General features: G+C 43.3%; 1 protein-coding gene across 17 annotated transcripts in view; it reads right to left on the reverse strand.

Moving 5' to 3' along the window:
* The window catches only part of LOC138764513 (teneurin-3), a 4,541,667-nt gene that overhangs the window by 215,938 nt on the left and 4,311,548 nt on the right, over nt 1–14,181 (reverse strand). For all 17 annotated transcript variants that reach the window (XM_069940598.1, XM_069940580.1, XM_069940589.1 and 14 more), the window contains one exon: nt 9,835–10,073. In XM_069940598.1, coding sequence (XP_069796699.1) covers nt 9,835–10,073 — 239 coding nt within the window. The remainder of the gene's footprint in view (nt 1–9,834; nt 10,074–14,181) is intronic.

Here is a 14,181-nt window from a genome sequence, read left to right on the forward strand (position 1 = left end):
ATACACATCACCAATTATCATGTCATCTGAAAACTTATTAATCGTGCCTCCTACATTTCCATCTTGATTGCTGATATAATGTGGTGTGTGTGTGTGAGTATGTGTGTGTGTGTGTGTGTGTGTGTGTGTGTGTGCGTGTGCGCGCGCGCGCGCCCGTGTGTGTGTGTGTGTGCGCGTGCGTGTGTGCGTCCATGCGCAGAAGCACCTCTCCACCATTATCTTCTGCCTCCTATTACTGAGTCAATTTCATATTTCACTTCCCAACTGTCCCTATACCCCACTGAAACTAAACATTTCAACCAATTTCCTATGTAATTCCTCATCAAAGGGCTTATTGAAATCAAAAGCATTATTTTAAAAAAATGTTGACATGCAGTACAGTAACAGGCCATTTCAGCCCATGAATCAGTGCCACCCAATTTACACGCAAATGACCTACAACCCCCGGCATGTTTTGAACGGTGGGAGGAAACCGAAGCCTCCAGGCAAAACCCACGCAAACATGAGGAGAACGCACCAACTCCTTACAGATAGCGCAGGTTTCAAACCCAGGACCCGATCGCTGGTGCTGTAGAGGCTTTGCATAAACTGCTATGCCAACAGTGTTGCCCTACTGTGTTAATATTTTGAAAAATTTCATCCAACTCGTCAAACAGGATCTCCCCTTAACAAAGCTATTGTAGATCAATCTTTGCCTTAAAGCCTTATTTAATCAGGCTTATCACAAATGTTTCACAATAATTGCCTGAACACTGACATTAGACCTGGGAAAATGAAGAGAGTTCAAGAATAAGGCAAAATCTTGAGGTGAACTTGCCTTAGCAAAACACTGAACACCTCTGCACATTTAGATGCACTCCAGCTGAGGACGAAGTAACTGCAGCATAGAGAGGAGTCCCACCACTCAGCACACGAAGATCAAGAAGCAGCAACACCCACTCAGAGCTCCAAGCAGCTTATGGAAAAACTGAAGGTGGAATATTATGTAGCATCCTTAATGATCAAAGTACTCACAGCCAATGAAGAACTTGTCACTGGTGTAATCTTGCAAGAGCTGAGGGGGAGAGGGAATGGGAATGGGGGATGGAATCTACGCACTCTCCAAAATTCTGATGATTCCCATGGAGGAAGGAAAGCAATATATAAGCAGGTGGAATGTCTGTTGCTTTTGAGCGGTGGCTTTAAAGAGAACTGATTAATGCTGCCGCCCCAGTCCACAGATATTATGGCTAGTGTGGCAGGATATTGAAGAAAGGCAAAAGAACCTCCATGTTTCAAGATGGAACATCATCTTATTTTATTGCATGGCATACTAGGATGCTTTACAATTAAAGGGGTGCTAAAATGGGGCCCAGTTGTACCATTATCTAATACAATAATGTTTTGGCTCAGTTTTTGCGAGTCTTACAGCTCTGGATGGTATGGTTAATACTGCAGTTAGTGTAACACATTTACAGCGCCAGTAACCGGGGGTCCGAATCCGGCGCTGTCTGTAAGGAGTTTATACGTTCTCTCCTTGTCTGTGTGGGTTTACTCTGGGTGGTCTGGTTTCCTCCCACCATTCAAAAAGTAGTGGGGTGTAGGTTAATGGGATGTAAATTAGACAGCACAGATACGTTGGGCCAAAATGGGCTGTATGTCTTAAATTTTATTAAAATTTAAATTGTTCATGGGCAGCTATTGCTGCAACCAATTCCTCGTGGCCACCACAGAGGAGGAAAGAATTTCTTTCCAAGTACTATGCCTAAGTGACTTCTCTAATGCCCGCAGACATTGAGACATTGCAGAAACCTCCTGCTGCTGCGGCCAGAAAAGTTCCCGTAGCAAGGAATTAAGGTGACCGTTCTTGAGAGCGTAGCCCAGGAGCAGAGCATGCCTGAAGGGTTTCTCTGAACATTTCATCTATCCCTTGGAAACACTGAAGCTGCGATTAAATTGTTCAGCAGATACATCCCAGCAGGATTTGGCATCACTGAGGTCAGAGGGTTCTTGCACATAGGAATGTCTTTGTTTTCTGCCCTAATACTGACTAACTCTGCATGTAATTAACTGCAGCATGTGGTGTCACCATCATAGAACCCATTGAACTTCAGCACCAGTGTTGGAGAAAACATTAACTGTCAAAGCAGATGTCTCAGCAGCTCTCTGTCAGTTCCAAAAATGGTCCAACCTGATGTCCTAATGTCAGAAGAATTTATCTTTAAAGTAAAAGTGATGTGCAAAAAATATAGAAAAAAATGGCAGATGCTGGAAATCTGAAATTAAAACAGCACAACTGAAAACACTCAACAGGTCAGGTAGCATCTATGGAGAAAAGTAGAATTGATGTTTGAGGTTGAAGTCTTGTCTTTGCCAATGCACTATGTTTCATTTCAATGCGAAAAGATGACGGCACTGACAGAGCCGCTGTAGCCGCAACACTGCATCTGGTGCGGAGCTGCAGGGAGGGTGGGAGCGGAGACGAGGCGCTCCCGCAGGGGTCAGCCAACCTCTCAGATGCCGTCGGCTTTGAATGGCCCATTGATGGAGCCAATGGGGGGGGGGAGTTTAATTTGAAATTCCAAAGTCTGCGCCCAAGATGGCGGCAGCAGCCATGAGGGGATGCAGACTCCGGGGAAGCGGAGGACTGGAGCAGGGCATCAGAGGATGGGAAGATCACACCCCATCTGAGAGGAAGAAGCAGAGAAGACCCACAGGGACGGTGACCCTGGTGGTGAACCAGTGAGGGGGCTCCGCGGCTGAGGGACCAGTGCAATCGGCAGACTGCTGGAGACTGGAGGTGAGGAACTCGCGGAAGCTGTGGGCTGCCTGAGACTGCTGTTGGGAGACACGCGCTAGGCTGCAGACTGCTGGAGACGGGCTTGAACTGGCTAGAGGGGTAGGTACCAGGCAGTGGAACTGGGATGCGAGGAAATGCCGAGGGTGCTGAAGGGTTTCTGACCATGTCGGAGGTTCGGATCAGGAGCTTGAGTTGTCAATGGTTTGTGTGGCTGCGGGAGCATTGGAGGCAAATCTACGGACGCAGTGACTCTTTTGTTTCTCTCTCTCTGACTGGAAGACTGACTGGAAGAGGAGCTTCGGCAATTCCTGCCAGTGGTGAATCTGTCTGCCTTGCAGCAGGCAAAAAAGTATTTCATATAATACTTTATTACTATGACAATAATAAATTGAATCTTGAATCTTCATCTCTAGTTGCTCTGACAACATTTCATAGCAATTGTAAACTCCATTCCAGTGAAACAAGAAAGTCTGCAGAAACTGTGATTGTGGTTCATTCAGAAAAGTGTTGGGGAAGCTCAGCAGTCGTGCAGTGTCCATAAGAGGCATAGATAAATAACCAACATTTCAGGCCTGATTTATTCCAGTAAAGGAGAAGGACACTATGTGACAGTGAGTTATGACGTGTGCATCCGATGCCAGACAATCATTAGCTGTTCTGGTATGAATCCTACATGGAGAGCCTGTCTGGTTCCCTGGGAAGAGCTAGTTCACTCAGAAATGTTTGATTGAGCACCTTACAATGGATTAAATTGGCAGAGCTTGGGGGGGAGGGGGTGGGTTGGAGACAGAAAGAGGGGGGGGGGCACTCTCAGTGGAACAACTGCCTATCAAAGTTTAATTACGATCCCTGGTGGTGCCTGGTCTCCATTTGCATGGTCTCCATTTGACCACTGGGGTTTTCTTTGGGTGCTCCAGTGCCCCCCAACATTCCAAAGACATATAGCTTTGGTGGGTGCTATAAATTGGTCCGAATGTAAAGGTGAGTGGTTAAAAAAAAATTGTGGGGGGGGGGGGGTGGGAGAGTCGTTGATGAGAACGTGGGGAGAATAAAGGGAGATTAGTGTAAAAAGATAGTTAATGATCAATGGATGGTGGAATGAAAGGGCATAACAGCATCACATGACTGCTACGAAGTGCATCTAAAACATGCACTATATGAGTTGAAAATTACACTATACGATCTAATTTCTAGGCAGTAGAATAAAGACAGGGTGATTTGCTTTGCTACGTCGTGTAATCAGAGACACAGATGCCAATGCAGCTGAGGATGTCATAGAAGACACAGCATGGCAGCATTTTCAAAATGCAAATAGGCTCAATGTTTGACAGAGTCTCTTTAGAAATAATAATTGGTTCGATGTCTGACGTTCACTTGTTAGAGGAAGGTTCAGCTGGGTCGTGTTCCTGGACAACAAAATGATGTTCTTATGCTAATGCCGAGCTATTTTGCAAATGTCAAACATGACAAAAATTCCAGATGATGAGGCTCTGGAGATCTGAGGCAACTGCAGGTTGCGCTCAGCAGAGCATTAAAGTGAACAGTTCCATTTAGAAGGAGAAATGACCGGACCTGATGATCAGCACTTCTGCCAAGCCCATACCGCAGAGGAGATAATGGAGCGCAGATTGTCGATTATGGTACATCATTATTGACAAAGCGGTAAATGGCACCCGCTGCTCCGGTGCCAGGTTTGGAATTATGTGCCCAGTTATCAGATTTTAATGCCTTTGTTTTGAGCACCCGCTGCACTCGGGATCCACAGCGATAGAGTGGGGCACCCACAATGCTATGGCCTGTAAGTTATTTCATCTGTTGTGGCAGACAGTGCTCTCTGGAGCTCCCCTGAGAAAATCTGACACATCAGCAAACTGTATTCCGCTGAGGGCTTTCCGTTTCCAAGGACGATGTTTTCTTAATGCTGCTTAATAATAAGCTAGTCCATTGTGGTGAGATGCAAAGCCAGCAGGTAGCAGTGAGGTTTTTGAAATCTAAAGGTCAGATGGGGAAACATATCAACAAGGTTCAGTGAGAAGGTCATTGGTTTAAATTCCATTTTAGAGCCTCAAGTACATTTTCTGGGCTTACAGTAGATTCCAGTGCCGTACTGAGGGGTTGATAGACTGTCTAGGCATGCAGTATGACGATGAAATACAAAACTACAAAGAGATCCCACTGAGCAGCTGAACCAGCACTTTTGAGGAGGAGCAGCTGATTTGCGATAGGCTCGTTGAAGGGACAGTAGAAGGGTAAATCCAGTGATGGAGATAATAGCTGAGGGTTTGAGGCTCTACACAGGGAACTGAGAGGAGGCTTATTTAACGTCTTTCAGCTTTTCAGACAGTGTTGTGGAATGCCAGTCAGTGCAGAGGTTTGCTCTTGCTAAAGGATTTGGGACAATAGGGAGATCTCCAGTGCCAATCTGCAGGACATGCATCCAGAACATCTTGAGAAATTGGAGCAGGACTTTGATGAACTCGGGATCATCCAAGAGAAAGAGAAGGTCATAGATTGCAGCTTCAGTGATGTGGTCACATCAAAGGTGCAGGCTGCAGGAAGGAAGACCACTAGGAAGAAAGGGAAGGTGCAGAATTGTCCCTCAGTAACAATATAGCTACCAGGTGCAAGCGACAGATTCTTTTGGACATCATGTTTGACACAAAACATGTGGGCCAAAGGATCTGTTCCCGTGCTGTACTGAGGTTGTTAAACAGTAGTCTGCTGACGCCATGATTGTAGCACAATGTACAAAAATGCTGGAGAAACTCACCAGGTCATGCACTATTTATCGGGTAACTGGTAACTGACGTTTTGGGCCTGAGACTTTCGTCAAGGTATGAGCAAAAAGCAGGCAAAACAAATGCCTGAATAAAAAGTGGGGGGAGGAGTGGAGAGGAGGGAGGAAGGGGCAGGGGGAGGATTACAGGTTAACAGGTCACATAATCATAGAACTTGCGAGGACCAGGGATTGTAGAAGGGGAGCAGTGAGAGAAACTCTTCCCCGAACTCCCTCCAAAGAGGAAAACAACTTCAGGGTAGGCATCGCTCATCTACGGTCCACGTCAAGCCCTATCTGCCCTCTCAAGCAAACGGACCAGAGCTTAGCAAGTTGTAAGTGCAAAACAGATGGGTATGAAGTACAAATTTCAGCTTCCTTGAAATGACTGACATCTACAGGGAAATATCTGTCATGAAACTAGCTGCAGGTTTTTAGTTTGATTTTGATATTGTGTTTAGGACAGACATGTGGGCCGAAGGGTAAGATCCTGTGAGGTATTATTCTATGTTCCATTTATGGGGTAATCTTTCTTCGTCGAGAGTGGTAGGTCCCTGGAACATGTTGTCAAGTGAGGTGATAGAAGCAACTATGAGAGCAACGTTTACAAGGCATTTGGATTGGCGCATGCTGGAGCGATATATGGGCCATGTGTAGGCAGATGTCCAACTTAAATTATTTGATAGTTAGTACAGACTTGCTTGGCTGAAGAGTTAGGTTCAGATAATTGCTAGCCCATGCTATCCACCCTCATTTTTGTTCTGAGTGTAAAAGTGCTTTAACTCACTGATGAGTGATCACAGGATATCATCATCTGTCAAAACACCTATGGAATTCTTGCACGCAGCAGCATAAGCCAAATGATTTGAGTTGCTTTGGAATTTAAACAGATCAATCTTTCTGACGAGTCTCAGATTCTCAATAGATATTTATTGATAAATGGAGCAATCTAAACCCTTTCTTCATTAGAGATCCAATGCATTTTCTCATGTGGCTCTGCGATTCAACCATGCATCTCTTCTTTCTTGATCAGCCTATCATGAGGGTCCTTTAAATGCCTTACGATAGCAGGCAACACCCTATTCCACCCTCATAAAGCACTTTCATCACCTCCTCCAGAAAACTCAATCAAAGTAGTAAGGCATGTTGATTGAACCGAATTTGAGCACGTCTTTCCAAATGTGAGAAACCTCGTCTTTCTGCAAGATCTCCAATATTTTCATTGTCACTCATATGAGGCAAGCCATCCTATAATTTCCATATTTCCCTTCTTGAACAAAGGAACAACATGAGCTTCTCTCCATTTCTCTGGGACCTCTCCTATCACTCGTGAAGATGCAATGATCTTCATCAAGGCTCCAGCAATCTCCTCACTTGCCTCTTACAATGGTTTGGGATATATTCAATCAGGCCCTTGGGGCTTCAGCATCTTAATGTTCCCAGCATCACCTCATTCTTGATCTCAAAATGCCCCAACGCATGAGTATTCCCTACATTATGCTTTCCTCCACGTCCTTCACCTTGGTGAATACAGATGCAAAATACTCATTTAATTCCTCTGACTCCAAGTATAAATTTGCTCCTTTTTCAACCATTTGTAATCTTCCAACCACAAACTGTCCTCTGCAATTGAGTGGAATTGATTTGCAGAGAAGAGGCAGGTTTTTGGTTTGGGCCCCTGCATTTTTGTGGAAGTAAAATTGGAAGATGCCCTGCTTAAAGCCAATCTTTTTCATTCTTCTCCTAGTTTTTGGCTTTGATTTGTGCTCTCAGAACCAATGAAAGCAAATAGAGAAGGGAGGCTGAATTTGGTGAGATGCTTGGAAAAATATATAAATGCTACTGTGGATGAGAATTCCATAGCAACTGGCATTGTGAGTAGAAGTGAGATCTAACAATCAATGAAAAATTATGTCTGCCATATCCCGAGAGCAGGAGCTGAGAAGTGTTACACACATGTATTTGAAATCACTTACAAATCTCTGCAAGACCAACACAGGCATAAATGTTGCATAAAATGACAAGAATGTGCAAGGAGAGCTCAGGGCCTTAAGTGGGCGAAAACAATACTGCAGCATCATCTGATGTAGCTTTGAGAAGTTTTCACATGTTTAGCCATCACTCACCTTCAACCAACAGCCTTCTAACTGGAAAGCTTGCAATTCATTTATATTTGCCTGCATTAAAGGCAAACATCTGGTCTTATATAAATGAAAATTCAAAATTTGTTCCATCATTAATTCTTTACAGAACTCATTTGACTAAATTCTGGCTTCACAAACATCAGCCAAATAACACGGTAATTACTTAGAAATGCTCCTTCCACTGGCAAGCAGGTCGGAGCTTGCAAGGATGGAGAAAAGAATTTATTTTTTCCATTTCGCTTCTTTGTGGATTAATATATTACACATGGGGTGGTGAAATGTCAGCTTTGTAATGGGTTTCTGGGGTTATTTTCCCTGTTAATAAGCTCTTGTAATTGAATAAAATCTGGGAATCGGTGATGAGAGAGGACTGTGCTCAGACTGTGACCATGACTCACTGCAATATCTCAGTGGAGAACAGGAAGAGAGAGAGAGAGAAAAAAAAATCAATGCTCAAATGTGAACTGGGCAAACAGATGTCTGTAAAGAAATAAGTATCTTTCTCTCAAGTGACCACATATCCTTTTCTAATGGTGTGAACCAATTCTGGAGTATAACAACAGTTCTCTCATATCTTAATCAAATAACCAATCTGACAAGCCAGTGATTGGAGCAGTGAATTCCTCCTTGGAAACATTAACTAAGATTACTCCTTCTTCATTTGAGGTGAAACACGAAAGTCTGCAGATGCTGTGATTGTAGCCAAATCGCAGAGATGCGGGAGGAACACAGCTGGTTTCATAGTGTCCGTAGGAGGTGATGGTATATCACCGACGTTTTTCAGGCTTGTTCACTTCTTCAAGGTATGAGTAAAAAAACACAGGTGTTTGAACTAAAGGCTGAGGAAAAAAAAGGGGAAGAATGGGAGGGGGAGGAGAACAGACCAACAGGCCAATAGACAAAAAGTGTTAATTGGATAAGAGGAAATGTGAGAACTGAATTTGACTCTGTGGTAGGAGACAGAGGGAAAAGGGAAGAGAGAGAAAGAAAGATCCACAGAGCTAGAGGAAGGGAAACATGGGCAGAAGATGCGAGGGGTTAACAGAAGCCAGAGTTGATGTTCATGCCATCTGGTTGGAGGATGCCCAGATGGAAGATGAGGTGTTGTTACCACCAATGGTGGGTGGTCTCTGTCTAGCAGTGCATGAGACCATGGACAGACAAGTCAGCAAGGGAATGGGGCAGGGAGCGGCGGAAGAGCGAAGGTGCTCAATGAAGTGACCTCCCAGTCTGCGCCAAGTCTCTCTGATGTAGAGGAAACTACAATGGGAGCAGCGGATGACCGCCTCACTTGAATCTTGTCCATTTCTCAAGGACAGGAGCCCTGGCTCATTTTTACCAGCATCAGACAAAAACAAACTGCCAGAGGAACTTAGCAAGTCATGAAGCATGGTTTTGACCTGAAATGTCATTTCTCTCCATGGATGCTGCCTGGCCTGCTGAGTTCTGCCAGCGGTTTGTTTTTATTTTCAAGCTTCAGTTAGAGGCAACAGCCATTTCACTGTCTGCACTGCAAACATTGCAATGTCCTTATAAAAAGCTCATCGTGGGCCGATGGGCTTGTACTATGTTGTACTGTTCTAGGTTTGAATCTTTCATGCACAGGCAATGAGACGTAATGTCCACTGTTTACAATGCACGTAGCATTTTATAGTAAAAATGTGCACCTCACCAATAATTCATATATTTTGATGGAGCCATTATTAATTTATTTTGTATTCTCTCAGTAATTTGTACTGCAGCCTTGGTTTACTTTGTTGTAATATTTCAAATCTATGATAACATGATTCATTTTAGCCTCTAATATTAACACATACTGATGGGACCATTTTTGTTTCAAAACAATATTTTCTTCCCCTTTCCACCCGAATTGAATGATGTTCATCAACTCAGTCAGTTCAAAACTTCAAAACCAACGAAGTTCATGAGGGACCCCATCAAAATGAACCGTTAGCAGAGAGCTGGCTTCCCCAAGCAGGGAAAGGCGTCCCATCGGATCGTTTCTGTCAAACCTTTAGTAAACAATACATTTCTTCTCATCACAGCAACAACAAACCATTCAGGATTGATGTGAGCATCCAAGAGAAACAATAAAAATCCATAGCTGAGCTAATGATGTGCCTTTTAACACTTACCTATGAAATAAGACAGCAAGACTGCCAGAATGACTGACACCCCAACGGCACACAGGGCTGTGCACTTCCAACTGCAGTACTTGGACGATTTCTTGAACTTAAAAGCACTTCTGGAAAGTGTGTTCCTCGGCAATGGGCGTGGAGGCGGTGAATAGACGGCGCTCGAAGCCATGGTGTAACCAGGCGAGGCTGTGCTGAACAATGGTGTAGTCCCTGTTCCCGTCTTGAAAAGGAAATGCCTGGGAAGACAAGAGTGAGAGAAGAATCAGGAGGGTGCACGGACAAAGTGACTCAGAGCAAGAAGCGCGCCATTTGACAGACACCAAGGTTTCTGGCAGGTTGATTAAGAGAACGGACATGCTGAAGTGCGTCAGGTGAACAAAGGGTTGAACTCAATATGGCTGAAGGGAAATGGAAGTGGCAATTTAAAAAAAACCCATGCTAAGACGTTGGAGCTGTTTAATTAAATGACATGATTCAACAGACTGATATAGACAATAATAGCTTGCCTTTACTGAGTAAATGGGGCCACACAAGAACAATGGTTGGGTTAATCATGGGGGCTCAAAGGTCCTGCTCTCTCCTATGTGCTACTCTATGCTCATAGCATCTCCTACACAGAGATGAAGGAAATATTCGTTCAACACATATAGCGTTCTTGCTGAATAAGATTAGTGGGAAAGGCAATTACGTGTCACTTGGGTGATTATCTGTGCTGTATTAGGTACCTATAATGCCTTTACTTCAGTTTTATACATTAGTTGCTTAATTGCTCACATAGAACAGATGCTTAATGAAAAAGATCAACAGATCTTGGAGCAATTAACAATTTATCAAGTTATTCTGCAGTTTTCAGGTACACAGCCATGCTGCTCATTGTCAGACAGATACAGCAACTGGGCAGACTGGACCTGCATTCAGACAAGCTGCCTTTAGCCAAACCATCTCAGAGAACACATCAACCTTCTTTCTTCAGCCCTCAGCAATACGATCCCGCAAATGCAGGTAAAGGCATTGCTTTTTGGCTCTGTATTTCCCTGCAGTACTGAGAGATGCACTAGGGCCATTTTTTAGAGGAGCCACCTGCTGAGAATTTTATGGTGATAAGAAGATTCAAACAGCCAAGCTGAACACCCACTACTGAACTCAAGATCAGATGTGAAGGGAAGCACCAGCCACTCACAGATTTGCTGTCTGCATTGCAAAATTTTGTTTTCCTCTCTTTCAGTATGGTCTGCACCAATTTTTTTTTCTTGACATTTAACAATCTAGTGATGACTGCCAGAACATGAGCTGATGGTATCTTTCATTAAAATAGGCAGAAATTTGACAGTGGGCTAAAATTAATGAAGAAATCTGCTGCGATAGAACATCGGATAAAAACACTAATTCTCCAGCTGCTACATTCTGAACCCAGTAAATCGTCGCAAGGGGGAAACGCTACATTCTGCAAAGCATTGGGAAGTATCATATTAATGACATTATTTAATTGGAACTTCTGCGCCTTTTCTCTGCAGTAGGCTATGTTGGTCGATGTTGGTAGGCCAACCATCAATTCAAAATGTACGGAGTTGTAGATTAATTGGGTGTAAATGGGCAGCATGGGCTCAGGAGTTAGAAGGGCCTGTTACCGTGCTGTATAGCTAAATAAAAAAAGAAAATAAATTAACTCTTCAATATTAGTGTTTCCCAGCCAGGAGTTCAGTTAAATGTTCAATATGAAAGGAAGGCAAAATTATTGTGACCCTATCCAGTAATATCATGTTTACTTTAGCTTTTTTAAAAGTTTACTTTACATTTAATTGTCAACAAAATACCCATTATAATGAGAGGGGTTCTTCTGTGAGTAGACTGATAGATTATCTCTAACATTCATACAGCTTTTTAATAGTCTCAATTTACAAATATAGTATTTTAATGAAAAGAAAAATAAATTAATCCCACGCAAGGGTAGTATGATTGCACGCTTCATGGCCTCATTGAGGATCTAATGGCTGCAGGGAAAAAACAGTCTTGAAGCCTGTTGGTGCATGTTTTCACACTTTTGAGTTTTTTTCACAGTGGAAGAAAGGAGAAGAGAGTGTGTCTGGGATGTGATGGGTCTTTCAGTATACTGGCTGGCTTTCCTAGGCAATGTTAGATGTGGATGGACTTCACAGTGGGAATGGAATTTTTTCATTGTGCTCAGATTCCTCCAATCTTGAGCAGAGAAAGTAACTCCTGTGCCACGCTATGATGTATGGTGCACCTGTAGAAGTTGTTGAGGGACAAGAAGGCTATAGAGTCGTAGAACCATAGAACATTACTACACAGAAACAGGCCCCTCGGCCCTTCTAGTCTGTGTCAAACTATTTTTCTGCCCACTGACCTGACCCAGTCCATAGCCCTCCAAACCTTTCTTAATCTTCTAAGGAAGTATAAGCATTGCAGTAAACTTAGTGATGCTGATAATGAATTTGGGTTGATGCTTGGACAGTCAAATATACTTCTAGAATCACTACCTTGCTTTAAAGGTGGAAGATTCCCATTAAACTAGAACCTCTTTATGGAGCATCTGATGGTGAAACTGCTATAACACTATCCAATTATAATTTCTATGCAGTAAATGTAAAGTAAAATCTGATGAATTGTGAAATGGACAGAGAACAATCCTATAGCCTTAGGGAACAGAGTCCTGTTCTTGTGGAGTAGTTATCTGGATAGAGCACCATTGCTTTTTAATGTCACTGGTAGCATAATTTAGCAGGAGTCTCAAAACATAATGGGTGTAAGAAGCAGTGTTTTAATCAACAGTCTGAGAGGATTAAGATTGAAAAGACTTGCGAACCAGATGGAATGCATCCTCAGGTTCTGAAGGAGGCATTGGTAATAGTCATTCAATGGAGTCAGGTCCGGTGGACTGGAGGCTCATGAATGTCACTCCGCTGATTAAGAAGGGAACCAGGCAGCAGAAAGGAAATTATAGAGCTATCAGCCTAATATCATAGGTTGGGAAGCTGTTGGAGATGATTATCCAAGGATGAGATTACAGAACACCTTGAGGTGCATGAAAAGATAGGCCCAAATCAGCATGGTTTCGTCAGAGGAAAAACCTATTGACAAATCTTTTGCAATGTTTTGAAGTGATCACAAGTCAGATGGACAGGGGAGTTGTGTATTTGGATGTTCAAAAGGCCTTCAAGAAGATGCCACACATAAAACAGGATGAGAGCCCATGGAATTACAGGAAGATACTAGCACGGAAAGATTCATTGGCTGATCGGCAGTAAACAGATAGTAGGAGTAAAAGGATCCCATTATGGTTGACTATCAGTCACCAGTGGTGTTCTACAGGGATTGGAGTTGGAGCCGCTTCTTTTTTACGTTATATATAAATGATGTGGATTATGGAATAAATGGCTTTGTGTTTAAATTTGCAGATGATACTGAAATAGGTGGTAGAGAGGTGGCGTTGAGGATGTTGAGAGGCTGCAGAGAGACTTGGATAGATTAGGAGAATGGGCAAATAGGTGGCAGTTGAAATACAAGGTTGGAAAATGTTTTGTCATACACTTTGGTAGAAGAAATAGATGAGACTATTATTCAGATGGGTAGAAAATTGAAAATTCTGAGGTGCAAAGGGACTTGGGAGTCCTCTTGCAGGATATCCTAAAGGTCAACCTCCAGGATGAGTTGATGATGAATAGAATTTTGGCATTCATTTTTAGAGGGTTTGCAAACAAGGGCAGGGCTGTTGAGACTCTATGAAGCACTGGTGAGACCTCGCCTTATTTGAGAAAAGATGTGCTGGAGGGAGTTCAGAGAAGGTTTACTAGAATGATGCCAGGAATAAAAGGGTTAGCATATGAGGAATGATTGTCGGCTCTTGGACTGGACTCGTTGGAGTGCAGAGGATGAGGGGGGACCTCATGCTGAAAGGCCTGAACTGAGTAGATGTGGCAAGGATGTTTCAAATTGTAGGGGATTCTAGGATAAGAGGGCACAATTTCAGGATGAAGGGACATAAATTTAAAACAAGAGATGTGGAAAAATTTCTTTAGTCAGAGGATTGTGGCTGTGGCAGCAAGGTCCCCGGGTGTATTTAAGGCAGAGATTGACAGTTATTTGATTAGTCATGGCATCAAGGCTTAAAGGGAGAAAGCTGGGGAGTGGGGCTGAATGGGTGGATGGATCAGCTTTGCAGAGCACACTCGAAGGGCCAAGGGGCATACTTCAGCTCCTATATCTTGTGATCTTGTGCGTTAAATCTGAAAGTGGGCGATGGGGGTATAGCTCAGTGGTAGAGCATTTGACTGCAAATCTGAAAGTGGGCTTCAAAATTCTGGAGGGGTTGGAAGGGTTAATATT

This window comes from Narcine bancroftii, chromosome 1, assembly GCF_036971445.1.
Source record: "Narcine bancroftii isolate sNarBan1 chromosome 1, sNarBan1.hap1, whole genome shotgun sequence".
In the NCBI taxonomy this organism is placed as follows: Eukaryota; Metazoa; Chordata; class Chondrichthyes; order Torpediniformes; family Narcinidae; genus Narcine; species Narcine bancroftii.